Source organism: Haliaeetus leucocephalus, unplaced genomic scaffold (assembly GCF_000737465.1).
Source record: "Haliaeetus leucocephalus isolate CR32 unplaced genomic scaffold, Haliaeetus_leucocephalus-4.0 Scaffold605, whole genome shotgun sequence".
NCBI lineage: Eukaryota > Metazoa > Chordata > Aves > Accipitriformes > Accipitridae > Haliaeetus > Haliaeetus leucocephalus.
In genome coordinates, this window is record NW_010973041.1 from 5601767 (window position 1) to 5627642 (window position 25876).

The 25876-nt window shown below is 40.5% G+C and overlaps 1 protein-coding gene across 1 annotated transcript in view; it reads left to right on the forward strand.

Moving 5' to 3' along the window:
- Nucleotide 1: 1 nt before the first annotated feature.
- The window catches only part of SVEP1 (sushi, von Willebrand factor type A, EGF and pentraxin domain containing 1), a gene marked incomplete at its 5' end in the record, with an annotated part of 125722 nt that continues 99847 nt past the window's right edge, over nt 2–25876 (forward strand). The window contains 3 exons of the mRNA XM_010578179.1: nt 2–430; nt 18893–19148; nt 20372–20548. Of these exons, the coding sequence (XP_010576481.1) occupies nt 2–430; nt 18893–19148; nt 20372–20548 (862 nt within the window). The remainder of the gene's footprint in view (nt 431–18892; nt 19149–20371; nt 20549–25876) is intronic.

Below are 25876 nucleotides of genomic sequence, written 5' to 3' on the forward strand. Positions count from 1 at the left end.
CGCCTTCTCCCGCGTCCCCACCTTCGCCTCGCCCGCCCTGGCGGCGCCGCCGCCGCTGCCCGACACGACGGAGAGCAAAGTGGAGAAGCTGGGCCGCGCCTTCAAGCGCCAGGTGCGGCGGCTGCGGGCGCGCAGCGGGCGGCTGGAGCTGGTCTTCCTGGTGGACGAGTCGTCGAGCGTGGGGCCGGCCAACTTCCTCAGCGAGCTGCGCTTCGTCAAGAAGCTGCTCTCCGACTTCCCCGTGGTGCCCGCGGCCACGCGCGTCGCCATCGTCACCTTCTCCTCGCGCAGCAACGTGGTGCCACGCGTGGACTACATCTCGCGGCGGCGGCCGCAGCAGCACAAGTGCGCCCTGCTGGGACGCGAGATCCCCGCCATCGCCTACCGCGGCGGCGGCACCTACACCAAGGGCGCCTTCCAGCAGGCGGCGGTGAGCCCGGCGCCCGCGGGCGGGAGGGCGAGGGGTCGGCGCCGCGCTGCGCGGTGGGCTGGGGCGCGTGGCCGTGAGGGGAGGTGAAGGGTGCGGGAGGGTGGGTGGTGAGGGGTGTGGCGGCGCCGTGAGGGGTGCGGTGCAGACTTGCCGTGGGCGTCTGGCGGCGAGGCGAGGCGAGGTGAGGTGAGGTGCGTGGCGGTGAGGTGAGGTGCGGTGCGTGGCGGTGAGGTGAAGTGTGAGGTGTGCGGTGAGGGGCATGGGGGTGCGTTGCGGCGGGGTGCAGCGAGGCGAGGCGCGGGGTGCGTGCGCTGTGGCAAGCTCTGGGCAGGGAGGGGAGGTGCGGCGAGGCGTGTGGCGCAGCAGCGGGTGGGGTGGTGAGGCATGATGGCTTGGTGCGCGGCGTGCTGTGCAGCGTGTGGCGTGGGATTGTGGTTCTGCCTGCTGTGCGAGAGTGTTTGGTGTCGAGGGGTGTAGGGCTGTACGGTGGGACCTGGAACGGCGTGGTGTGGGATGCGGCATACTCTGGTCTGGGCAACTAGTCGCCATCTTCCCGTGCTGTCTGCGCCTGCGGCCCCCATGTTTCCTGCTGCCCTTGCAAACAAATGTGTGAAATTCACTCCTTGATGGAGCATGGAGCCAATGTCCCGATTTCAGAAGTGATACATATGAGTCAAGTCTGGCATCTGAAACGTCTGCCTTGTTTCTTGGCAGCGGGACTTGGGTGCCCGATAGCTGTCAGCAGTCAGAGATACCTACATACTGTCGCCAGGTGACTATTTTAATTGCTGATGACTGACAAAGGTGCCCTTAAGCTGTGCATAGTATACCGATAAATAGAAGCATGTCCAGGAACGTTTCCAGACACTGGAACACGATCGTCTCTGGTGTTAAGTTGTTATACAGTCCCATGGCACAAATTTGGTCGAGGCAGCTCCTGGGCGGGCATGTGTTGGCACTTGAGGATGCTGGGGAGATTTCCCCCTGGATGGCCTCATAGGCAGCCAGTCTGCAGTGGAAGCTTTTTTATGAGGCTAGACCGGGCTGCTCCTTGCCATTTGGCCTCTGTGTGCAGGAGCATTCCCAAAGCAAGTCTAGTCTTGTGTTATTTTTATGTCTAATTTCTGGTGGTGTCCTGTAACTGAGCATTGGGTGTGCTTCTTTTGAAACATCTTACACACTCTCGTTTGAGTTGATAAGTGAGGCTGTAAGAGGTGCATCCGTGCCGGGCCTATGAAATTGGCAAAGATTATTCTCTTCTTCACATTTGGCAGGAGAAGGGCAGACCATTTTCTAAGATGCCCGGAGTTGCACATGGAAAACCTGCTTTAGGAAAACTCATCCCTGTAATAGATCTTCCACTATGAAGTCAGTTTTCGATATAGATCCATCCCAGGGGTGCTGCGTGAAAAAGTTAGTGATATGCGTTAAAAATAACCATTACAAACGAAACATAAGCTTAAGAAATACTGTCTGTGGTCTTGGTATGGAGTCTTGAGTAATCATACCTTTGAAATGAAATAAAAAAAATCCCCTTCAGAAACCTACAATTTAGTTTCATGAGCCCAGCTAAACCTTATGACTACAACAGTATCACTGTCATTTTACACTGTGGTCTTATAAGAATGTGCGAAGAAACATATTCACGTGGTGGCAGGGAGAATTGCGATAGAATGACAAAGTTAAATTTCAGGCTGCTTGCTGGCTCTTGGTTAAAGATACTGTAGTGTGGTTTTGTTCAGTACGTCTTCTTCATGTGAGACAAATTACAGCTTCAGGGAATACTCTCCTTTCTAGGGACTCTTAAGAAAATGACTGTTCTAAGTGTAAAATACTACTATTGGAATAAATCTAGAGAAGTATTTTAAGTATTAACAAAATTGCCATTCCCTCTGGACTGTTACACTGCTGTCCTTTGTTTTGAACTGTCTTTTGGTACAACCATAATTATTTCTGCTTTCACGTTCCTAAAATGTCTCTTTTTTTCTTCTTACACTTTAATGTGGGATTTCTTCTGCTTCTAACCAGAATTCTCTGCTTCTTTTCCAAAACCAAAAGTGTCTGCAAAACATGACAAACTCCCTGAAATAGTATCAGTTGTGTGTCATAGTAACAGAAGATGAAGGAAAGTGCATTGTTAGAATAATCCCAGCATTTAAGTCATCATGCAGCACGTTTCATTGGTAGGTCTCAAAATGATTAATTCAAGTCTGTGACAGTTCTACGGAAACTACGGAGGCAGAGAGATAAATGAATTCTGCAAGGTCATCAGGCCAGTCAGTGGCTGACCTGGGAAAGTCAGGCAACAAGAGCAAGATTTAGTTAGCAGTTACTGTCTTAGAACCTGTGGCAGAAAAACTCTACGTTTAACATCATCCTAAAAGCAGAGCTACTCAGTTTGACAAGCTGTTGCACATCCATGCAGTCCATCTTTTTCCAAAAAATAAGGGAGTTCTCCTTGGCACTGCAGTTTTGCATCCTTTCCGAAGCTGCTTCCCAGAACAGTTTATTGCAGAGTTTCTGTGTTTTGTCAAAGCTGTCCATGCTTACCTTTGCCACATGGACCACACTTTTGACATTCTTACCCAGCAGATTAAGGATAAAATCTATGAGGTGCACGGAAATACGGAGGATTACCACCAGAGACAGTGGCAAGAGACAGCACCCTGATGAGGAATGCTGAACTGCCATCAGTGTTCAGTTTCGTGACTCTGGGATTTCATGCCACACTTGAGCTAGCAAGTGTTAGATATATTTGCTGATGTGAAAAAAGCCTAGTGTTTTTGTTACTTTTCTCAGTGATCAAGGTGTCACAGAGAGCATGTCTGCTGCCAAGGTCTTTTTTCCAGAGCTCCAGAGTCAGGACTTAATTGCAGGTTTGGGGAAAAAAAAAACCAGCCAAAGCATTTTGCATTATGTTCCAGGAGGGAAATCTATTGCAACTACATGTACTAGAAACTTCTTAGGCTACCTTCAGATTGCAGGAATTTGATGGTGAGTTTGTCATGCTTGCTAGTTAAAAACCCCCAGGGAAAGGAATTTTTTCAATTTTGGATTCTGACAGTCAGGTTTATTAATATTTCAGGGTCATTTTTATTTAGACATTATCAGTGTTGAGCTCATCTACACACATACTAGAATGTTTTCAAAGGTAAGTTTACTTTCACCAAAATGTAGTTTTTAATATCTGTAAGAAATACTCCTTACACCTTCCTGCTCACTAGTAAATTTTGATGGCCTCCAGGCTAGCCTTACAGCTGCTATAACTTTTTATTTTTTTTATTTGACTACTGCTATTCATATTTACAGGTTATAAGAAGTCTCTGGTTTTCACTTCACTTGTTAGCATATGAGGCAGGAGGAGAGAGGACAGTAGGAAACTGGGTAACAAATCTGGACCTTTAGAGAGTACCAGTCAAAATGCCTGTATACTAGATGACAGCTGTAGGCCACTTTGACTGTAACACAAGATTTATCAAGGTCTGCTTCATGAGGTCAGAGTAACAGCTTTGTTGCAGATACTTTTTCTTATGTCTTGGATTCCCAAGATGTTAGCATATTTTACTGACTGAGATACAAGATGCTACAGTTCTCACCTTATGGCTGAAAGCTATAGCATGGGTGAGAATGAAAATTTATTTGATGGTATCTTCCATGCAGTGAAATCATGTATGGTTTAGAGTATGAATATGTGTTCTATGGTATCTACAGTAGTTAATTTTAAGATAGGGAAAGAGTTAAGACATGAAGTAGTTCAGAATTCAGTTTAAGGTCCACAAAATGTCCCTCAAAGGACACTAATATATGTGGCTTGAGACACTTGCTCTGTGTTTAGATTGTGCATCTTAGGAAGAACAGATGTTGAGTTATATAAAACATACTTTGCATAACAAAATATCTGTAATAGCAGTTATATAGGGGTATTAACTTCTGCTTGTGTTCGGCAATCTTTCTTTTAAGGCACATGTACACAGTCTAAGAAAGGGGAAGAAACTAAGCTCACTGGTTCAAAACTCTTGGCTTCAGTTTTTCACATGGTGAGTTGGTGAGACAACACAAACTACATGCAGTTTATGTTAAGCAGATTGCTTATTGCACTAAGGAAAGCTGCAGAGCTGTTTTGACAGCAAGGAAGAACTGAAGCAAGTACACATTTAAGCAAGTGTTGCTGCTGCTAATTACAGAATGCATCTAAAGCCCAAAGACCTCAGTAGTGTGATGTGCTGAATTTCTCAGCTGTAGGCACCTGGATTGGAGCTTCTGATCCTGAGAGATAACCACTGCTAACAGCACCCATTGCACCTCGTGGAAGGGATGTGCATTTGCTGCCAGATGCGTCATGAAATGGAAACAAGGGGTTGTCGTACAGTGGTGGAAATTGAATGGTGTGTTCTTGTCTTGGCACCCAAGAGTCACAGTTACATATGTGCCAGCACTGATAGGCCATCTTTATTGATGGACATTTCAAACATCCTGAAGCTGCGCTTACTGTTTTGTGTTAAAAAATGGAAATACAAATTATTTAAACTACTCCATGTGGCAGCATCTTGACAAAATAGTAACAGCTGCTTTTAAGAAGACAGGCTTGTTTCTGTCTTCCAACGGAAGTAAAATGGGAAGTATTTCCCTTCAGAACTGAACTTGGAAGTTGTAGGTGTGCGCTGCTCTTGAGCTCAAGTCAGAGGTAGCCCACAGCCAGCCTTAAACAGACAAGTCAATCATTTTAAACAACGTGGCAAAGCAATAGCTGAGGGAGGCTTTGGGAGTTGCTGTGTGTTAGTGTAGTAATTGTTGCATTAAAAAGCTGGGCTTTTTGCTTTTGTAATTCATCTTCACTCCATTGAAGTCAGTGGTGTATGTAAGTGGAAGGTCTGTCGCAGCACCTACAGAATTAGGTGACACGTTTTCTGAGTATCTGGTCTTTAAAATCTAGCTTTTGTATCTAACCTGATCTTGAGGGAGCATGGTGAATGGCCATTCAGAATGTCAAATTCAGTGTTCTGTTGTCCAATTAACAAACATGAAAAAACTAGCCCTCAAAAGAATGTAAGCACATATCAATTTAGGATAAACAGTTCTAATGCTTATTTAATGCTTGTTTCAATAAGTAATCATGGCTTTGTTTCTTCTGTATGTCAAAAGCACAGAAGTATGAGATGCAGCATTGTTACCCACGAGGATAATTGGCTTTTAATTTCGATGCATTTTCAGATTCAGAATCTCATCTTGAAATTAAAGCAAAAAAATAGTTGAGGCAAAGGAAATTGAAAATCTTTACTCACCATGTAAGTGGCTTAATTTTTTTTATTTGAAAAAGGTAGCAGCCTCCCATTGAGAAGATGAGCATTTAGTCATGCATGTTGTCTGTTTATCAAGAATACAGTTATGGATTTTTATTCCTATGACCTCGCAAAATCAGCAGCTAATAGAGAGTAGCAGATTCTAGCCTCTCTCTGCCATTGTACTGTAAATATCTGATGGTGGCTTAGGTCAGTTAGAGCTAACTGACTAGTTGACAGCAGTGGGCCTCTCTTAAGTTCTGGTGTGGCCTTGGAGTCTATACTAAAGATTACAGTGCTAAAAAATGAAGTTAACCTGGTTTACCTCTGTGGTCACCTTTGAAATTGCAGAGCTGGTAGTTAGCGATTACTGAGCAAATTGAGAGTGGAGTTCCTGTCAGCCATCCTTAGCGTCAGCTCTGAATCACCACTTTTAATCAATGTAGCGTTTGTGAAAAGTACTTGTCCTGCATACTGCAGTCTTGCATAGAATTTGCTCCCAAGATTAATACAGCAGGGTCAGAGACAAGATACACATTTGCACATTGTTCATTGTCTTTAGACCTAGAATGAAATGGGGCTACCTTAAGAAGTTATTAAGTAGTTCATTTTTTCTCTGGCTTTTTTGGCCAGGACAGGCAAAAAGTGCTCTGTTTAACATCATATATGGGCCTAAGCAGGGTTGAGATTTTCTTTGGTTGAAAACCTCTTATTTGGAAATTTGTCTGTTTGCGTTCCCAAAATTGTGTCCTGAATTTGGTCTAAGCAGAAGTGTGTGATTTGGAAGTCTGGTATTTAGCAGATTAGCCATTAATTATCTTCCCTTTAGCTTAAGTGTAATTTGTTTTTCAAATGCTAAAATAGGTGCCTTACAAGAAGCACTGAAGGATGCTGCTACGTACCCTTTTGCCCTCGTCAGTTCAACAAGGCAAACTGAGTTCATCAGTGTGAGGTACAGAAGAGAGACAGCCTGGCTTCAGGCGCAGACTGAAGTGCCTCATCCTGGGAGTCTGTATCCCAGTAGCGGCCACTGGTAGGGTCATCCCTATGTGCAGTGCCTCTATATGGCAGTTCTGTGTTAGGTGTTTTGAAGCCCTTTATGCCAGTGTCGCCCTCTCCATTGAGTAGGTAGGAAGCTGCAGAAGCATAGATACACTGCCTGACACTAGACCCTGTGTTAAACACTTGCTTCCTCTCCCTTACTCTCCATGTTCTTCCTTCTCCAGTATCCCTAGAAGCAGTAGAATAGAAGTAGTTCTGATCAAAAAAAGGCAAAAAAATACTAGTGAGTATTCTGTTCTTCATTGCTTTTGAAATAATTGTTTTTCATGGCTTTAAAAGGTCTCTTGTCAGTTCTCTTTAACACTTTGGACTGTGTGCCCTCCCAAACCAGTTTTTATACCTATGAATATATTCCAGCAATATGTTCATAGTAGTACTAGGGATAAGTAGCAGCAGTGCAAACTGTTGTATAAAAAGAATTGTTATCGGATGGAATGGTTTACAATATTTTCATGCAAAGTTTATGGCTTACTAAAACCTGCCTCGAAGGCATTCCAAGATACCATCTGTGCTTATACTTTTGCACAACTCCTGGCCAAGTAGTTTGCTTATGCAACTTGGTGGCTCTGAGAATGGCAAATCAGCCCACGAAAGAACAGAAAGTTACATTTCTCCTTTGTTCTTCAATTTTTGGGATGCTCATTATGTCATATTGTTTATTGCTACTTGCACTACTGTGAGTTTGATAGCAGTATTCAAAGATGTTTGTGGGTTTAGACAGCAGAAGGAAGTACTTTGAAGACATGCTAGATTTAATCTAAATCATAGTCTCCACGAAAATCTTGAAGTTCCGTGGAAAGTGCATCAGGTTTTATTAGTTTCCAATTGACTGTCTTTGTTTTATGAACGTCCTTCATGATGTTTTAAGGCTGAAATGATCATTATGGCTATACTGTTTGGTGTCTTGCAAAACTGCATAGAGTGATTTATGACTTCTACCTGTAAAGAGTACCTTTTGGTGATGATGTATGGATATAGTTTAATGATACAGTGATGAGCTGACATTTTCTGACTTTCCCATCTGCTTTGAATAGGAGATGCCATGTGTGCATTGGGGGCCTTTCAGAAGCAGAGAAACTGTTACAGTGTTTAAGAGAGATCCCAAGGAACTGTGCAAATGGCCGATATATTTTAGTAATGGCATGGAGTTTACTGAAGCTTTGGAAATTAGTCATCTGAAGTCTACTTTTCAGTTGTATGAAAGACCCTTGAATTTTGATCCATTCCACCAGTGTTACTGCATTCTAGCCTTGCTGATGTTTTTGAGATGTCATTAAGTGCTAAGCATAAAAAGTCAAGGACAAAGAACTGTAACTTTCTGGAAAAAAAGGGGGCAACCATAGGAGAACGTGCTCCTTTTGGCACAAAGAGGGTGTTCTGTGTCTCTCATTGCTAAGCTGGGCACTACAAGCAAGGAAACTCCTATTACTGGGTAGTTGTTCCTTGTCTTGCCATCATGTACCTGTCTCAGCCCATTTCCCTGGGCTACAGGAAGCTGGTCTAATCCTAAACCTTACAAGGTCATATGATCAGAGCACATTTGACATTTTTCATAACTTCTAGCTCTGAGAGCTGAGGTGGATATTCCTGCCTGGAAGGATCTGCACTGCACAGTGTAGCGCAACCTTCCTGACCTGTGTTCTGTCAGCCAGCCATGTGTGAGCGAAGTAAGGAGGAGAGGAGGTTTGGGGACACAAAGAGAGAGAGATGTGCCAGCATATGCTGTGTTGCATGTCTACCAAGACAGGCCTCCCTTAGAAGGCACAGTCTTTACAGCACAGTACCAAAAAGCCCTAAGCCATTTCCCAGTGTAATATACTGAGGCAGAGGAAAGGTGAGAAACACGAGACTCTGCTGCAGGAATTAACACAAATCTCAGTGATACAGCTGCAGAACTAACAGCACACTGAATGAAACCTTTCATCATGATGGTATCTGGATGATGTTTTCATAAATGTTTCAAGAATAGAGATTACTTTTCCTGAGAAAACTGGTTTTTGTCCTCTTTTCTCAGAACCTTTGCTTGGAGGAGTCTGATGGTAAGTACCCTCGGATTCCGCATCCTTTAGAGTTAGCACCTTCACAGAGAAATCAGTCTTATGTGCTTTGCTCCAGAGATACAAAGACAAACCAGAAAAGCTACTGAGTGATTTGTTCTGAGAGTAGGAAATAAATTCCAGGCATTAAAATTTTGAAAAAGTCGTGACAAAATAAGTTGGTTTATTTTTAATTAATTTCCTAGACTTACAAGAGGTCTTTCCAGCAAAATACATCATATTTCACAGTATTTTCTGACACAAACCTCAGCATTGATATTCTGTATGTAATGTATTTTGTGTGTTCTGTGACACAGTTTTAGCCTTTGTCCTCCAGTTCCACTTGTTACTAGAATTTGAAAATTACATTTTGAAGGCAAGATGGAATGATAGTGGTGCTCAGAATCTTCTGACTGTCCTTGGTGCAGAAATTAAAAGCACTATTGCCTTTAGCAACAGCTAGGCTCTTCGGGTGATCACAACCCTGTTCAAATCTTTGCGCTGTTTAATTCTCTATGATGTTAACACAATTAAAAACAAAACCTGCTGTTAAAATTATGATGTTCCCTCTAGTTCAGGGTGTCTGTGGTAACCTCAACAAGGAAGATGAAGAACCTCCTTGAATCTGACAGGCAGCCTGTAAAAAGCTTTAGCATTCAGAGCTGTGGTGCTCTGCAGAGCATATGCACTATGAACAGTGAAGCAGTCCAATTGTCTGTCCTCTTTCTCTCCCAAACACACCCCCACAACCAGTTGGGCCAGGAGGGCTCTTATCAGTGATAACTGTGTGTTCATGTTGCTCAATTCTAGCAGTCCTGGAGCAAACGAAGATATTCAGAAGTTAATTGAGCAGTGACAGCTGGCAGTAGATGGGCCACGTCATGAATTGTGTTTGTCCTTTTGGAATTAATTATTCTGTTCAGCTTTTTTCCTGCTTTTTTAAAGTAATGAATGTTTAAAACAAACACAAAAGAAACATATATTTGGAGATGCACTAGTCAATGGTGGTGTGAATGCTTGGTCTGAAAATACCTGAAGATTAATTACGTATTCAGTAAAATGTTTTTGAGTCTCTTTTTTATTATTAGCAAAAGACTAGAGCAGTACTAGAGAAATCAAGTAACATCTTAGTTATATTAATGATGGAAATTGCTCACACACAAAGCAAACTAGGATTTTTCATTTTTCAAATCAAAATGAAATCTGTTAGCAAGATGATATTTTGAATATAGCACACAGCATAGCAGCATATAAGGCCTCTCCTTTTCAGAGTCCTGATAAACTTGCTGTTAAAGGGTTGTACAGCATCAAGAGCTTAGGAAATGGCTATGTACATAACATGCCTTGTCTTTTAATGTCCCGTTTAGAAGACCTCAGAATGATAGAAGATGAAGGATATGTATGTTAGTTGTTTCCTGGAAACTAGGTGCATTCTGTTCCTTCTAATTCAGAGCTCAAAACTGCAAGCCACCCAATTTCAAGTCACCAGATCCAGCAGTCCTAGCACACTTGTGTGAAAGAAGCACGTAGGTCAAAATTCTGTGTAGTAGCTCCTGTCATTGCGAAGGCAGTGGTGGTTTTGGGTTGGGGTTTTTTTTTTTGATGGTGGGGGAAAGAAACAGTCTTTATGTAATGTGAAGATGATCGTCTTAGACTTGGAGTGCATAGCTTTGCTCTCTGAGGTAAGAATGGTTTACTCATTTTTCAAGCTGTACAAAATGCATGAAATGGCACTTCTTACCTGCAATGATACTTAAGAGTTGAAAATGTAACACAGGCATTACAGGCAGAATCCATGCTGTAGAAAGAGGGAAGGTCAGGTTAATAATAAATGCTAAGAACTGGAAGTCAAATACGTTCCTCCTATATCACAAAACCACAGAATCACTGAATTGTTGTGGTTGGAAGGGACATCTGGAGGCCATCTAGTCCAACCCCACTGCTCAAAGTGGGGTCCATGAGATCAGGTTGCTCAGGACTGTGTTCAGTTGGGTCTTGAATATCTCCAGGGATGGAGATCCCACAACCTCTCTGGGAAACCTCTTTCAAAGGTTGATGACCCTTTTAGTAAAAAAGATGTTTCCTCTCTTTAAGTGGAATATCAACTATTTCAGTTTGTGCCTCTTGCCTCATGCTATCAATTGGAAGAGTCTAGATCCATCTTCTTTACTCCCTGCCTCATTAATTATTTTTATACATGGATAAGAGGACCTGAAGCCTTCTTTTCTCCAGGCTGAACAATATTAGATTTGTCAGTCTTTCCTCAGATGACATGTCCCTGTGTTTCCTGGCCATGAGCATGCCTGGCTTTCTTACCTGTGTGCTTTGATCCATTGAGTGAGGATGTCTGACTTAGTTGTGAGATGTACTCAGGTCCTACCTGCAAGTTACTTAGAGATGCTTGGAAGGTAAGTGTTGTGACTAAGCAAAAAAAAAGAAAGAATTAGGATTCTTGCAGTTTGTTATTGAAAAGAGATTGGAAAGTTCATTCTCAGTTATGCAAAACACACATAGAAGTTGGAAAAGGATAAACGACAGGTGGAAGATGACTACATGCAGAAAGCATGACACTGTGGAAGGAAAAGATGAAGGCTGAAGACAGAGGAGATGAGAAGGATAGGAAAGATGAAAAGATACATGCATAGATTAAGGACATGATTTTGATGACACACTCGTTGCATAAATTAATCACGAGAAAATAATTGGTAGACCTAGTACATTATTTAACTGAAGGGAAGATCATTGAAATACAATACTAGACCAGCATGAAATCACTGTATTTTAAATAACCTTTTTTTTTTCCTTTTTTAAAAAATTTCTTTCTGGTTGTTATTTTCAACAGCCTATTGTAGCACTATTTAAATATCCAGATTAATCCTGTAGATACATTTTTTCCCGGAATGAGTGCAGTTCCTGCTAACTTCGTGGAAAGCTTTTGTGTTAGTTAATTTCTTCTATATAAGTAACAACTCATTCTCTAGAGCTTGTGTAGCAGTGCAGAAGAAAGTGGTGAAAGGTAGCAACTGGAAACCAAAACCTCTAACTGTGGAATATCTTCTAGTTCATCTCCTGAAAGGGACAATGAAACCTAAAGAAGGGATAATATTTATATGAGTGGAGCAGTGAAAGTAGCAGTGTTCACTGACGAAAAGAAAAGGTGGTGAAATCAGACCTTTGCTGTTTTACAAAGGGGGCAGAGGAGGTATAGCCAGCTCTTTTACGTAGATGAATAACAACATTTGTGTCATGATTAAGGGGAACAGTATTTGTCACCCCCTAGCTTTGCATTACTCTTGTGAGATGACCAGCTTCCTTAGGATTGCTCAGGACTCAGTGATAAGATGCCTCAGATCCACCAAAAGCTATGGCTGATCCCAGTACTGATTTTTTTTTTCTTTCTAGAATATTTATTTACATAAAATTTTCTGCCAGATTTGGACTTTTTACCTGCAGGAAGGATGAAAGCAAAGGAACCTTGAAACAAAGGGTGAGCTTCACAAAAGGATTTAGCACTGCCATTTCCCTTTGTGAAGGACTTCTGAAGCCACCTGTGAGAAATTAAGACATACTGGTTTACTATTCTGCTGAATATACAGGTCAAATCTATGCAGTCTTTTTTGTAATAAAGTATGATTTATTCATTTTAATATAAGTTTAATACTGATTATGTTTTATCATTTATAGTTATATTAAAATAGGAATTATTTCTTTTATAGTGAATACGTGATCCTCTGGGAAAAAGAATTGTCTTGTTCTATTCAGAACTCATCCTATCGTGTGTAGGTTTTATGTAAATCCTAGGGTTAAAGCAAACTTGGTGTAAGTGGTCTACTGGTATAGCAGAGCTGAATGGCTCTTTAATGGTGGGCTTTTTGGTTTTGCTTCTGAGGTGCAATGATGGTTCTTCCTGACCTGTAACAAATAACATTACCTTTGTAGCCCTTAGGTAGTGTATTCCCTACAAGATATACAAGGAGCAGTGTAATTTTTGTGATGAATGCTTGGATAATGTTATTTTGAAAGCTAGGTTCCAACTTAAACCTTTTAAGGCAAGCATCTCCTGGCAAGGATCCTGGACATGTCTGATGTTATCTAAGGCTTAGTTTGTAAAGTGAGACAGATTAAACCATTTCAGTTTGTTTCCCTTTAGACAGATATATTAATAGCCAATTCTGTATGGTCAAAATCTTCTTTAAAAGCAAAACACTGAGTAAGGACAGAGATCAGGCCCAAGGTCAAATGTTTACGGATTAGATGCAGAACATGTAATTGAGGCAGTAATGAAGAACCTTTGATGCTGTCATTGCTGTGGCTGTCAAATGGCTGAAGAAGTCTTTGGTCTTGGATGCTACTCATCCCCTGATTTTGTATTACAAACTCTATATTAGCATTAAAAACACAGAAGTTAGAGGTTCAGCCGTTTTTGTGGCTGTAATGATAGGACTTCATTTTGCCTTACAGTAATCAATTTCTAGAGGAGGATTTTGTACGACAGCTTTTTTTGTTGCACAAGACTTCATTTTTTAATTCTAAGGACTGTTACTGGCACAAAGAAAATGGCGAGTCTGCCAGATATTTGTACACACTGAACAGAGACTGAATACAATACAGATGGTAATAACTTTTTGCTAATGTGAAAAGAATGTTTTATTTAAGATCTGGAAGGCTTACTGAAACTGACTGATCTATCACTCCTGCTAAAGAAGTGTAGACAAGAAAATAGGTACTAAAACAGTCAAAGACGAGGTGTTTCTAGTGGCCCCGTGCATTTCTTTGCAATCAACAAGAGCTTTAATTGTTTTGTTTTGTTCGTACTTACCCCTTATTATTAATTTATAGTAGTGACCAAATGGGCTGTGTTCTCAACTAAACAGGTCATTCAGCACCTCATTTTGAGTTATGGCTGGTGCTCAGTTTCATTTGATGGTAAAATCAGAAGCAGATGTGGATATTCATATCAAAGAAACAGGTTCTCAGGATCCTTTTAACTTCCGAATCCTGTTTAGTAGGCTTTTAAGCTTTATTTATTGAAGAACCTGGCAATTTATGAAAGGACTGCAGAGCCTTGTCATGAAAAAAAGTCATCTTTATGTAGATACAGTCCATGAAGTTGTTTGGGACTGGTTAAATACATGGAACCACCTCTGTGTGTGCTAACAAGTTTAGGGGTTACACGAACAGACATTTTTAAATATATGAAATTTCTGTTGGGGAAAAAAATGGCTTTTAAAACAACTTTCTGGAGAGGGAAGGAGAGAGGTGTCTTGGAATAGAGGGATGTGAGTCAGGGTTAAAGGAAACAAAAATTATGTGAAATGCCATACAAATATTGGAGAGAAGAGGCAGAGCAATGCAGATTGTTACTTGGATTGTCAGCAGCTCTGGAGGGTGGCCTGTGCCTTATGTCACTGTGCTTTCACAGAAAGAAACAAAACACTAACTGGACCACCAGACATATGCAGATGATTTAAAAATAGACTTATGTTCCTTCTTTTTTTTTTTCCCTCTGAAATGTTGAATGTTTCTTTCTTTCTCTTGTTCTTTTCCTCTGCTGTTATACAGCAGGGATTCTGTGTCTAGAGTTACAGCTGCATGATGTGCAGGCCAAGCTGTTCAGTGGCTTTGTTTTTGTTTCATTTCTAGGGGCACTATGTAGCAATCCTGTCTGTTCATCTGTCTGTTTCTCTACTCGATCCACTGGTGCCTGAATATTGGAGTCTGTCAGGTAGCAGGAAGACAGTTTCATGCTCTCTTACCTGTTAGTTCAATTTGTGTCTGTGTGTGACATAAGTGCTGCCCCAAAGAGGAGGTTGCCCTTTCAGATGCAGAGGACTGAAAAGTTGTTGGCTTCTTGCCTTATCTCAGGGTCATGTACCTAAGGGATATTTGCCCCTCAAAAATGCTCTTTTCCTTATGCTTCCCACTCATTCTAACAATGACCCACATTTTTTAAGAGGGCTTGGTAAGCTGTTGTTCACAGGGCCTACAGCCAGGGAACCTTTCTTGATCACACAGAAAGACATAGAGGGTTTGTGTACTCTGCACAGTGGTTTCAGAGGGCATTGGTGGCAGTCTAGTTTTGTAAAGCAAAGATCCCTGCTAATTTACTAATCAAAATTAAATAGTTGTTTCTGAGATCCACATTGTCCTAGCTAGTCTACTGCCTCTGAAGCTAGTTTGTTCATTGGCCATGCAGACATGTCCCTGTATTTAGGGAAAATATGGAAGTTTGATTGCTACCTATTATGAGTATCGCTGAAAAACTAGAGCAATGTGTAATGCTATCCACTACCTTAATCTGCAGAGTTTGTGCAGCTTTGTGCTACGCACAGAGGGAAACAGTGCTGAAAGGATAACACTGAAATTGCAAGGCCGCGTCCTGCCAAAATCAAGCTTTGTTCCCCCTCCTGTACATGTTACGACATAATTGCAAGTTGAAATCATATTCTGTTAGAGCAAGCTGCGTGCAGGTGGGATCTTCAGAGAATTGCACTGGCAATCTCCATTATGTCTCCTAACCCTGTGCAAGCTGTGGTTTCTTCCTCAGTTACACAAGTTCCACAACTTGCATATATTTGGGACGTATTTTTCCACCTTTATTATAAAAGTGATTTGCAGATTGAAAGTTCCTTCTGCAAAGCTCAGAAATGCTACAGTTGCAAAAAACAAATAAGTATGGATGGAACATATGTTTTTCCTCATCTTGTTCTTCAAAATAAAAGCCATTTCCACTGAAACAGCTTGAGAAAAACATCCTGAGTGGAAAATTTCAGCCTGAATACTTAAGAAGTTGGATGGAAGCTTAAGCTGCTTACATTCTATTTTAAAATAGACCAGTTAATGCTAGATATGTTAATTATGTATGTTAATCAAAATAGCACTACCCTCTCTGCCTGCAGTGCTACTTGTCTTAGAGCATCCATTTCAGAATGCATTTTGAATGAATGAGGTACTTTTTTCCTACTATTTGTCTTCATATTGTGTTCTGCCTTGTCTTTATCTTCCTGATTCTTTTAATTCTAGTTTTCCATTCATTCTGGTTTTTCATTTCATTCTGGTTTGCCACTTATGACTTAATCAACATGAAGAACAATAGGTTTGGTTTGTGAAGGGTATTTGTGTCTATAAGAGAATTTGGTTTCACTCCTTTTGGGTTTTGCATTCAAGTAGTAATAAAATCAAGCCCAACTGCAACACATTGCTTGGCAGTCTTTCAGACCACAGTGCCAATGGTCTGTGCTTTGATTTATGGTGTGTGTATGCTTGTTTTCAGTTAGTATCTACCTGAAATCAATGCATTGCCAAATCAAAATCAAATTGTCCTGAAATGTGGCCTGGCTTAGGGAGAAAGGTTATAAAATCTTTGCAGGTTCTTTGGACTGCCCTAACTTGTAAGCTTTTGATTGAGCTGAAAGGCAGACAATTTTATTTTATAAGTCTTACTTCAAAATTTTGTAATGAAACTACTCAACTCCATAGTTCGCCTCCATTTTTGGAATTTGTGTTTGTTAAGGGTGGCTTAAATATATTTACTACTCGTCATACAATGACATGATTTTTGGAGCATCATTCAAAGATCTGTCAAATGTGGTCTGTTGTATTGACTGTAGTATGGTACAATCTATTATTGAAATAAACATGGTAGTAATTTGCATGCTACTAAGTTGAAAGTCTGCATCTAATTCCTTCTACTTAAGTTCACAGTCCCTCACAGTCCCCTGCTTTAGGGCCGCAGAGAGCACCTGGCCACCAAGAGGAGATTGGTGGTGGTCCCATGTTTACTCACACTCTGACAGACTGTGGCCAGTTATGAGAGTGGTAACTTCATAGGTTGGTTTCTAGTCCATAGCACATTAACATCGCATTTTTGCAGGTGCTCTGCCTGTCATTCAAGAACAAACACACTCAGAGAGTAACTAGCACTAGTACACTGTCCGACTGGAATGATGAAATGTGCAGGAATCTGTGGGGCATGTCCTCACTCAGGCACTACTGAGTATTGTTACAGATGTTTTGTGTGAAGTATTAGAAGGAATGATTCTTAGATCTGTAGATAGCAGCAGGGTGGAAGGGACTACGGGCAGTTTTTGAGGCAATGACAGACAAGCTAAAGTGATCTTGACAAACTTGTAAGGGAGGAAAGCACAATTCGACAGGAACAAGTGGGGAAAGCTATGCAGGGGTTAAAAAAAACAACAATCCAAATGTTGTTCAGAGAAGACCAGCAGTAAATCAGAAGTGGGCCTTCTAATTTAGTGGATCAAAACATAAGATGACATTAAAATATGTTAGAATGTATTTGTTGCCTCAGACTTGCAAGAAAAACAAAAATGTATCACCAACAGAAAAGCAGTCTTCATGGTGGGAGATACAGATAGAGGGATTTTGATCTCTTAGGAGCAAGCAGTTTGCCAGCAATAAAGAAAACTGAGTGTTCTTTTAGTAACTTGTTTCTCTTTCTTCAGCTGGTTAGCTGGTTAAACTTCATAACTATTGTCTCTGACTTGACATTCAATCCTTGAATGCATGATGCCATAGGAAACTGTAATGATTGTTGGCACGCTTCAGGATTTGTTGTCCATGCAAAAAGTTACAGTTTTGAGGACTGCTTATTTTTCCAGGATCCAGTTTTCTAGTGCAGACGTGCTGGTAGTGGAGATTCAGTAGCTGACTGTAGGAGGCATGCTGAGGGTACATTTAGGGAAGCAAGTCACTCCGTGCATGGTCACTCTTTTGAAGCTTGTTTAATAGGAGAGACACCCAAATTCTTTGCTTTTTACTTATAATTTACTATGGCAATGAGTAGGAACTTTTTTCTAACTAATCGCATGTTCTCATCTGTTTCTAAAACCTGTTCAACCTCCCTTCATAGAGAGAGACTTATGAAACCTCATTGGGCACAGCTGTATTTTGCATTGCACATCAGGTATCTGAGATGCTTTTTTTAAGACTACTGTTCCTGACAGAATCTCTCCCATCTCACTACCTTTTCCTTCATACCCATGCACATGTATGTACACCCTCTGTGGCATGTTCTCTGTCTATGCATACACTGTTACATTTCTTGTGGGCTTACTGGGTAGATAGCTCTTTTCCATCTGCCTTATATGGGAAGAGAATGACACAGGCACTGTTTTGTTTTCCAGAAGTTCAGTAGATTTCCCCTTTTAGATGAGGAAATGATAGATGGAAAGTGGGAAGGAACATGCGGAAATAAATAATTCCCAAGCCTGTGGCTAGATAATGACAGTGGAAGCTTTAACTGCTCATACATGCCTTATTGAGAGCTGTTTTCAACATTTATATCTGTGGTTTTGACTGATTCTTCACCTTTTGTTGATCTGTCAGTCCCTACAATTTCTCCAATAGATCTGTGGATTTTTTTTGAGCAAAGTAATCCCTAGTAAAATACTTTTTGTTCTTAGTTACCCATGACAAATTGTAGAGGCTTTGTCCATAAATTACATACTCAAAGCCATGATAATAAGAGTAGGTGTGCCACCATTTGCGGCACATTTGTAGCACATTTTTCTGGTGGGGTTTGGTGAGTTTTCACCTCCCTGAATGGTCAAGCAAGTTTGGAACCGAAAGGCATTCATGTGCTGAATGGAAAAGCAATATGGACCAAACTGGTAGCTGATATGCATCCACGTCACTCCCATAACACTGAGACAGTTGGCAGCATCTGAACTTTGGTCCCATGGGTCTTGCACTAGATTTTTAATGTTTGTATTACCTATTCAAACTGAAGTCTGAATGAAGTTGCTCAAGCACTTCAGGATCATTGCTGTCTGACGCATGGGTGACTTTTATCAGTCAGTGTGAAATGTGTCTCATTTCAGATCATGCCATGATTTCTGGGATTGTGCAGACTGTGACCATCTGAAGTGTGACTCAGTGTTTGGCCTTGTCTGACCACAGGATCTACTTGCAGATGGTTGATCTTCATTATAATGAGTGGTCTTGCAAGGACTTGATCTAGCTGTATAATTCAAATAAAAGGAGCCACATCATGGAGGAAGTACTGTACAGGCCAGTCGCTGCTAACCCTTTGCTGAGGTGTGCAATTTCATTTTCTCTTCCAGCAAATATTACAGCATGCCCGTGGAAATGCCACAAAGGTGATATTTCTCATTACTGATGGATATTCCAATGGGGGAGACCCAAGACCCATTGCAGCATCCTTACGTGAATTTGGAGTGGAGATCTTCACCTTCGGGATATGGCAGGGAAATATCAGAGAACTGAATGACATGGCATCCCATCCAAAAGAAGATCACTGTTACCTTCTTCACAGTTTTACTGAGTTTGAAGCTCTGGCACGCAGGGCTCTTCATGAAGGTATTAATGTACTAACCTCAGAAGTCTACAGAGAGCAGAGAAGTCTGAATAGAAAGATCTCTAGTACTGTCTTGTAATTATGTCTTATGTAGTGTTGATTCCTTTTTTTTATTTTTTATTTTTCCTCTTACTTTCTAGCAGAGGTGTTCATCCTCAGGTAAAAGGATAAACTGTTTGTTTGACTAACTCATCGTCAACAAAATGTGAGCCAAATTCTCCTCCTTGCTATATACATACCTACCTCCATTCAACGCACCATTTTGTCCCCCAAGAACAGACTATGGTCTTGGGCCAGTGTAACTTTTGCTTGAATAGACGAACTTTGTAGTTAGATACATGGCTGTCCAAAAGAGGCACCTAGTACGCACCTTAAGGCTAGCCTTAATACCTGTTGATATTTTACACAGCAACTAAAGCTAGCCTGTTCAGAACTGATTTAGATCTCTGTGTATAAGAGTAAATTCGGTTTAAGTTTATGACCTTATACATTCAGTAAAACTAGAAAGAGCAAGGGGTGGAAAGAGAGTTCGGACTGTGTTTTCATCCTTTTTTAATCCACCATATTAAAAAAAAAAAGTTCTTCCTGAAAAATAGAGTAAGTTTAGACTAACAAGTGAGAACACATGACTAGATCTTAGTTTGTAAGCCAGTGCTGCTTGATTGAGGCTTAGAACATGCATCAGACCAGCCATTAGCATTTATTTGCTACATTTAATTTTGAAAAGCATGCTACTTGTACATAAGTAGTGTGCTTTACTGCCATTCTGTTTGTTCCAGGTAAGGTTTAATTGGTCTGTGTGAATGTGCTGAAGGAAAGATTATTTTTTTTTTAGTATGACAGCTGGTAATACATGCCATGTCCAAATGCTCTCCTGATGCCAAAGACAGCATCCGCCAAAGACAGCATCCACCGAAGTCAGGAAAACCTGTCTCAGCAGCTTCTGTTGGGAGTGAGACTGCATTCTGACAGTGTTAGGCGCAGGTGAAGCTGATTGGGAAAACTTGAGGATCTTGCACCGTGGATCTCAGTGAGCCTTTTTCCAGAATAAGAACACCAATTTTTTTTACAATTGGAGTGTAGCAAGGCTCTGCTTCATGCTGCCATCACTACTGCTTAGAACTGGAACCTAGGGGTTTTAAGCAACATTTCATTAATGACATAATGTCAGGCTGTGGGGGGACTTTTGTTTGGATTTTTTGTTAATAAATTGATACTATTTCAGACCTGCCCTCTGGCAGCTATATCCAAGAAGATATATCACATTGTTCATATCTCTGTGAGGCAAATGAAAACTGCTGCGACATCATGGCAAGCTGTAAATGCGGCACTCACACTGGCCAGTTTGAGTGCATCTGTGAAAAAGGATACTATGGGAAAGGACTACAACATGAATGCACAGGTGAGTTTCATGTCTCAGTGTTTGGGTTTCTCTGTATGTCCTGAATATGTAGCTAACCTAGTTGAGAGCAAAAAGCTCTGTTTGGGATTATGACTGTGTACCTGGATCAGAATGCATCTGAGGCTGTTGGAAAACTCTCTCTGGCTGAAGACATGCAATAGCTCTAGCGGTCAAATTCACCTCATACCTTGTCTCCAGCAATAGCCCAAAGAGATACACAGGAAGAGGTAAGAATAGGGCAAATGTTCTGACACAGTAAAACTTCCCTAAAACGCAGCCCACCAACAATTTGTGACTAGACCTTACCAAATCTGAGGTAATGTCTTTTGCACTCAAGTGCTCTTAGTAAATTTTTCCTTCATGAATTTTGCTGATCACTTTATGAACTTTTATAAACTTTCCTGTTTGGAGAGGGGCTGTATGTGTGGATCTTTGCAGGATAAATCCTTGGCAAAACTTACAGTCAATTAAGTATTCTTTAATTCTCTCACGTTGATGAGGAAGAAGGCTTTAGGTCACTAAACAGAAACTTGTCATCACATTTTGCTAAGCTTATTGTTGTTAATGCTTTTTGGACAAGTCCTTTTACTAGTATGCATTCAAAGGCTGCAGCTGAAATAACGACTATTTACAGTTCTTTATGTCTTTATTGTCAGAGAAGGTATGCAGGTTTTATCCAACTCCATTGATTTTTTTAGGACGAAGGTTTCAAAACGGTCAGAGCATATCTGAACTCTGTTATATTTGTTTTGTGAGCTGGACAAAAGGAGTACTTAAATATTTCTCAGCTAGGAGAAAATACAATATTTATATTGATCTTGTTTGTCTTCTCATATTCTCCCTTATATCCTGCTTATCATAGTTCTCATGAGATGTTTCCTCATGAGATGTGAACTAAGTGCAGTCGATACATGGATCATGGTTGTATAGCTGTTTGAGAGCCATCCTGCTTTTTTAAATGTGATTTTCGTTACATGTAGAGAGTCTCTTGATATAACTTGTAAGAGTTGGTAGTTCTGTTCAGAGAATAGACACAGGCAGGTTTGTGACTAGAAGCTAAAGAACTTCAGGGGAAGGTTTAACAGAGTCTGTGATGGCTGTACGCCTGCACGAGGAGGATTATAAGGATATACTGAGGGATCCAGACTATACATAAGCACATGATGGGAGAAAGGTGTTGTGTCTCACCAGTGCAAGAAAGGACTGAGATATACCCCAGTGTTTGTGTTGGGAAGTTAATCCGTTGTATTATACTCCCTGCCAGTTATCACTTTGCAGTTCACTTTGTGCCTCTGGAGCATCTTTCCTTTGTTCTGTATTAAGAGAAGTACGTAAGTAGGAATTCATTGGGGTTTGAGTGCAGCATGAGTAGAGGAATGTAGTTAAGAGTCGATATTAGCACTGGCACATTGGATCAGAGTCCTATTTTATGTAAGTGGGTGCAGCTTCCCTGTGTGCTCGGTTAACTCTAAGCAAAGATGCACTGTTCTATTTTGCTTATTTTCAGTTGTAATTCTAATTTATTTCAGAAAAAAAATTTTCATCTTAATTTTTTCTTTTGTAATTCAAGTCAATTTCCTATACCTCGAGTGCCTTAACCTATTGAACAAAATAAAGGCAACGTTTCTGCCTCTATCAATAACTTGTATCATTAAATATTGTTTTGAGCTATTTCTAAAGATAGTAGGCCTACCATTTTACAGCTATCCTTTCTACCTGAAAGGATCTTTTGATGGGGTGAGGATACCTTTCGAGTGCCACCAAAAATAATAAAAGTCTGACTTCTTTAAATGGGTACTTCGCAGCTGCAGAGGAAAGTTTCATTCTTGACATCAAGAGCAGGTGCTTCTTAAATAAGTTTTTAAAAAGGGTTGGTATTAGATACACTGCAAATAAGCTGATGATTGCAACCATCTGCTGTAAATGTGAAGATAATTGAAGATGCATACATATATTTTAGGGAGAATTTGACCTGAATAACTCAATCCTGTTCTTTAAAGTACGTCTGCTCTGCTCAACTACTGTATTCTTCTTTAAGACACACAGAAACAAAAGGCAACGTGTGTTCTTTAAAGGAGAAACAGCATATTTTTAAATCTTTTATTCTGAAAAGGTTTCCAACTTTTTTTTAACATTTCCCAGCTGAGCATAGCTGTGGATTTGTAAAGCATAAGGAATCTTAAGAATGCATCTTAACTTTTCTTCCTTGTATAATGTGCAGGAGGACTTTTGGCAAGTTTACAGTGACAGGACTTACATGTTAATTGGACTGCTTTTAGCTTTTAATTGGTTAAACTTGCAGATACTCTACTAGCCTATGTTTACTTAGCACAGTAAGGCTTTTTTTAAAGAGTTTTCATTAAGATGAGAGATTATTCTTCTGAGACGTATCTGTTCTTTTTGGTATTTTAGTTATTTTCTGTGGTTATTTTCTGTATGCTTTTGTGCTTATGCATTATACTGCCTTACTGTTGTTCATGTTTTCAAATGTGAGGCATCAGAATAACTAGCTAAAATGATAACAGTTCTTTACTTTCCTAATTACCTGAAAACACTCTCTAGAAATCTTCCATAAAATAAAACACAAGCCACATGCTTTGTGCCGAAAAGCAGGAATTGGCTTCAGTGTCCCCCTCGTGTTCTTTGTAATATTGTTGATGATGTGCCACAGAAAGAAGAACAGACTGACTGTTCTCTACTTTAAAAAGCAAACCAAACAAAAGCTTCTTGGCCCACAGTAAGAGCCTCATGCAGCCAGAGACATCTGTGACAGTTGTGACAAAGGAAGGGAGAAAGAGGAAAAACAGAGGCAGTATCATAACCAGTCCCAGGTATTGTAAAGTACAGAAACACCCCCTCTTCAATAACGCTTCAGTTTTTTATCTCCTTCCTTTCGTTGATTACAAATGCTGAGTTTCAACCAAAAAAAATGCAGAGGTCAGCAAAAATAAATCTGTGATTTCCACTATCTGTGTCTCCCGTTCCATGAATAAAAAGGTGGGCTGTTCAAGTCAACTGCTTGTTCTGTGGAAAAGTAAAACAAATGTCCGGGTCTCCATTTGTATCTTCTTCTCTGTCTTAGGAAGTTAGGGAATATGTCTTTAACACAGCCTTTTCACACATGTTTTTCAGCAAGACTCTCCACAGAAAGTTCTTTTTTAAGTGGGCTCTTGGGTTGGATGACCTTTTGGATTCATGATGATGCAACTAAAGGATGATAGCCATCATGTTCATCTCAGAAGTTACCTCCTAAGCAGAGCCACCGTTATTGGGGAGGTCAGGAAACTGTTGTCTACAACCAGTAGTTTCTTTTATTTAACATATGGACCCCATTTTTTGCAGCATAAGGTATCCAAGAAGATGGCAGGGCAGAACTAGTAAATGAAATGATTGTGGTCTATGCTAGTTATTCCTTCTTTCGTCTGTTTTTGGTCCACTACTTGGGTATAATTATTGAAGTGTAGAATCTCACCATATGTGTAAGTACTCAATAGGTTGCCTAGGCTTTGTGTTAGGAGTATGCAGCATTATCAGTTATCATCTGCAACAGTTTTGTCTACAAAACAGCACATGGATCTGTAAAGAGCCTTTCCAATGAAACCTGAAATCATGTGAAAACACTTTTTTTTACAAATTTTAATTCAGAACACATTCTTAAAAGACTTTAAACTTTGAAGAAATATAGGTCCAGCAAGGCAGGGGAGATTTGCATTTTGTGGTTTCTTGGATTTTGGACCCAATTTTCATCTGAGCATTTTTTTCTGTGAGATTTTCAGGTTTGTTACTGTTGAGAATGCAAACCAAAACCTGATGTTCATGAGTTGGATAGCTTTCTAGTTAGGAAAAATAATATATATTTTGTGTTTAATACATTGCTAGCAGTTATTTTCTTAGACAGGAAGAACTTTAATTCCAGTGGTGATTCCAATGCTCTAGTCAAAGAAAGCTAAACCTCTCTTCTGCCATGCTGTGTCCTTCCTCCCTTCCGTTTGATAGGAGCTTCCACCCCCTGGAAGCTGGGTTACCCTTTCTTAATATTGCTTTTGCGGAGGTGTTTCTTTAACTACTCCGGAGGAGTTACAGGCTTAATGAAGCTTTGCCAACCATCTTGAACTTGTCATACTGTACATGGAAATTTTCACTAAGTTTACAAGATCCCTCCAAGCCCCAAGGCATCCAGAGTTAACAACATGTATCATAACAGACACTATACCCTTCAGCGGGTGCCTGTCATGGATCTGGAGGAAAACCACCAGCAGCACTCTGAGATTCCACTAGTAATTGACAGACAAGGAGAGAAAAGAGAACAAGAAAGGGAGTGTGAAGAAGAGAGTGTACAAAATGTCTCCAGCCATAGTGAAATCTCAGGCTAAATTTGCCTGTTGAATCTCAAGGTTTGAATTAGTTCACAGAACTGTGGATTTTCAAGCTCTTAGAACTTAGTTTCTTGCTGTCTCACAAGGCAGTGCCACTTCATACTTTGATCTATTGAAACTGCATCTTAAAACTGAAGAGGAGTTTTGTTTGGTTCCTCTTCTCTCCTTTGTTTTTTATTTCTAAATCAGAAAAATACTTTTCAGTTCTAGCTTAGCTCTCACTAAAAGAAGGCTTCTCCTGAGACCTGCAGCCATTGACAACTGGTGAATTGAAAAAGGAGCATGTCCTTGAGGAAAATGTCAAATGGCTGCTAGTGTGTTACCTTATGCCACATAAATGTGCAGATCTTGATAACCAAAAGAAGAAAGCAAATAAAAATTTTAAACGAGTTGGAAAAACTTGGATTACAGCTAGGCAAGGAAGTACTTAATGAAGCATTAATTAATGCTTACAAAACATGAGCAGTTTGGAGACACTTGGAGTTGGACTCATCTACTGTAGAGACAGAAAAGCTTGACTGTGGAGCCTTTGCTCCGAGTACAACGCCTGTCAGTCAGTGATTCTCCCTTTCTGCTTAACAGGTGTCTAATCATGAACCCCTTTCTGTAACCCTTTTAGGGGATGAGATGCCTTTGTATACTTTACTCTTTTATTTGTGATTTGTATTTTTTAAAAATGCTTCTCCTGAGCAGAGCCTTCTTCTGTTACAGCCTCTCTTTGGTGGCTTTTTGTCTGTGATAATATGCAGAGGTTCTATTGTGAATTTACTGAGTTAAAATGACTGGCTGTCACGTAAGGAGAAGAGAAAACAAGAAAGCAGGAATGTAAACCAAGAGGAAGGATGCAAAATACCCATGACTAAGCAACATTGAATTGATGCCTAATTAATACTTGCAAAAACATTCCTCACTATCATTCTGTGTATTTTTTCTTTTTCTTATAAATCTTGTT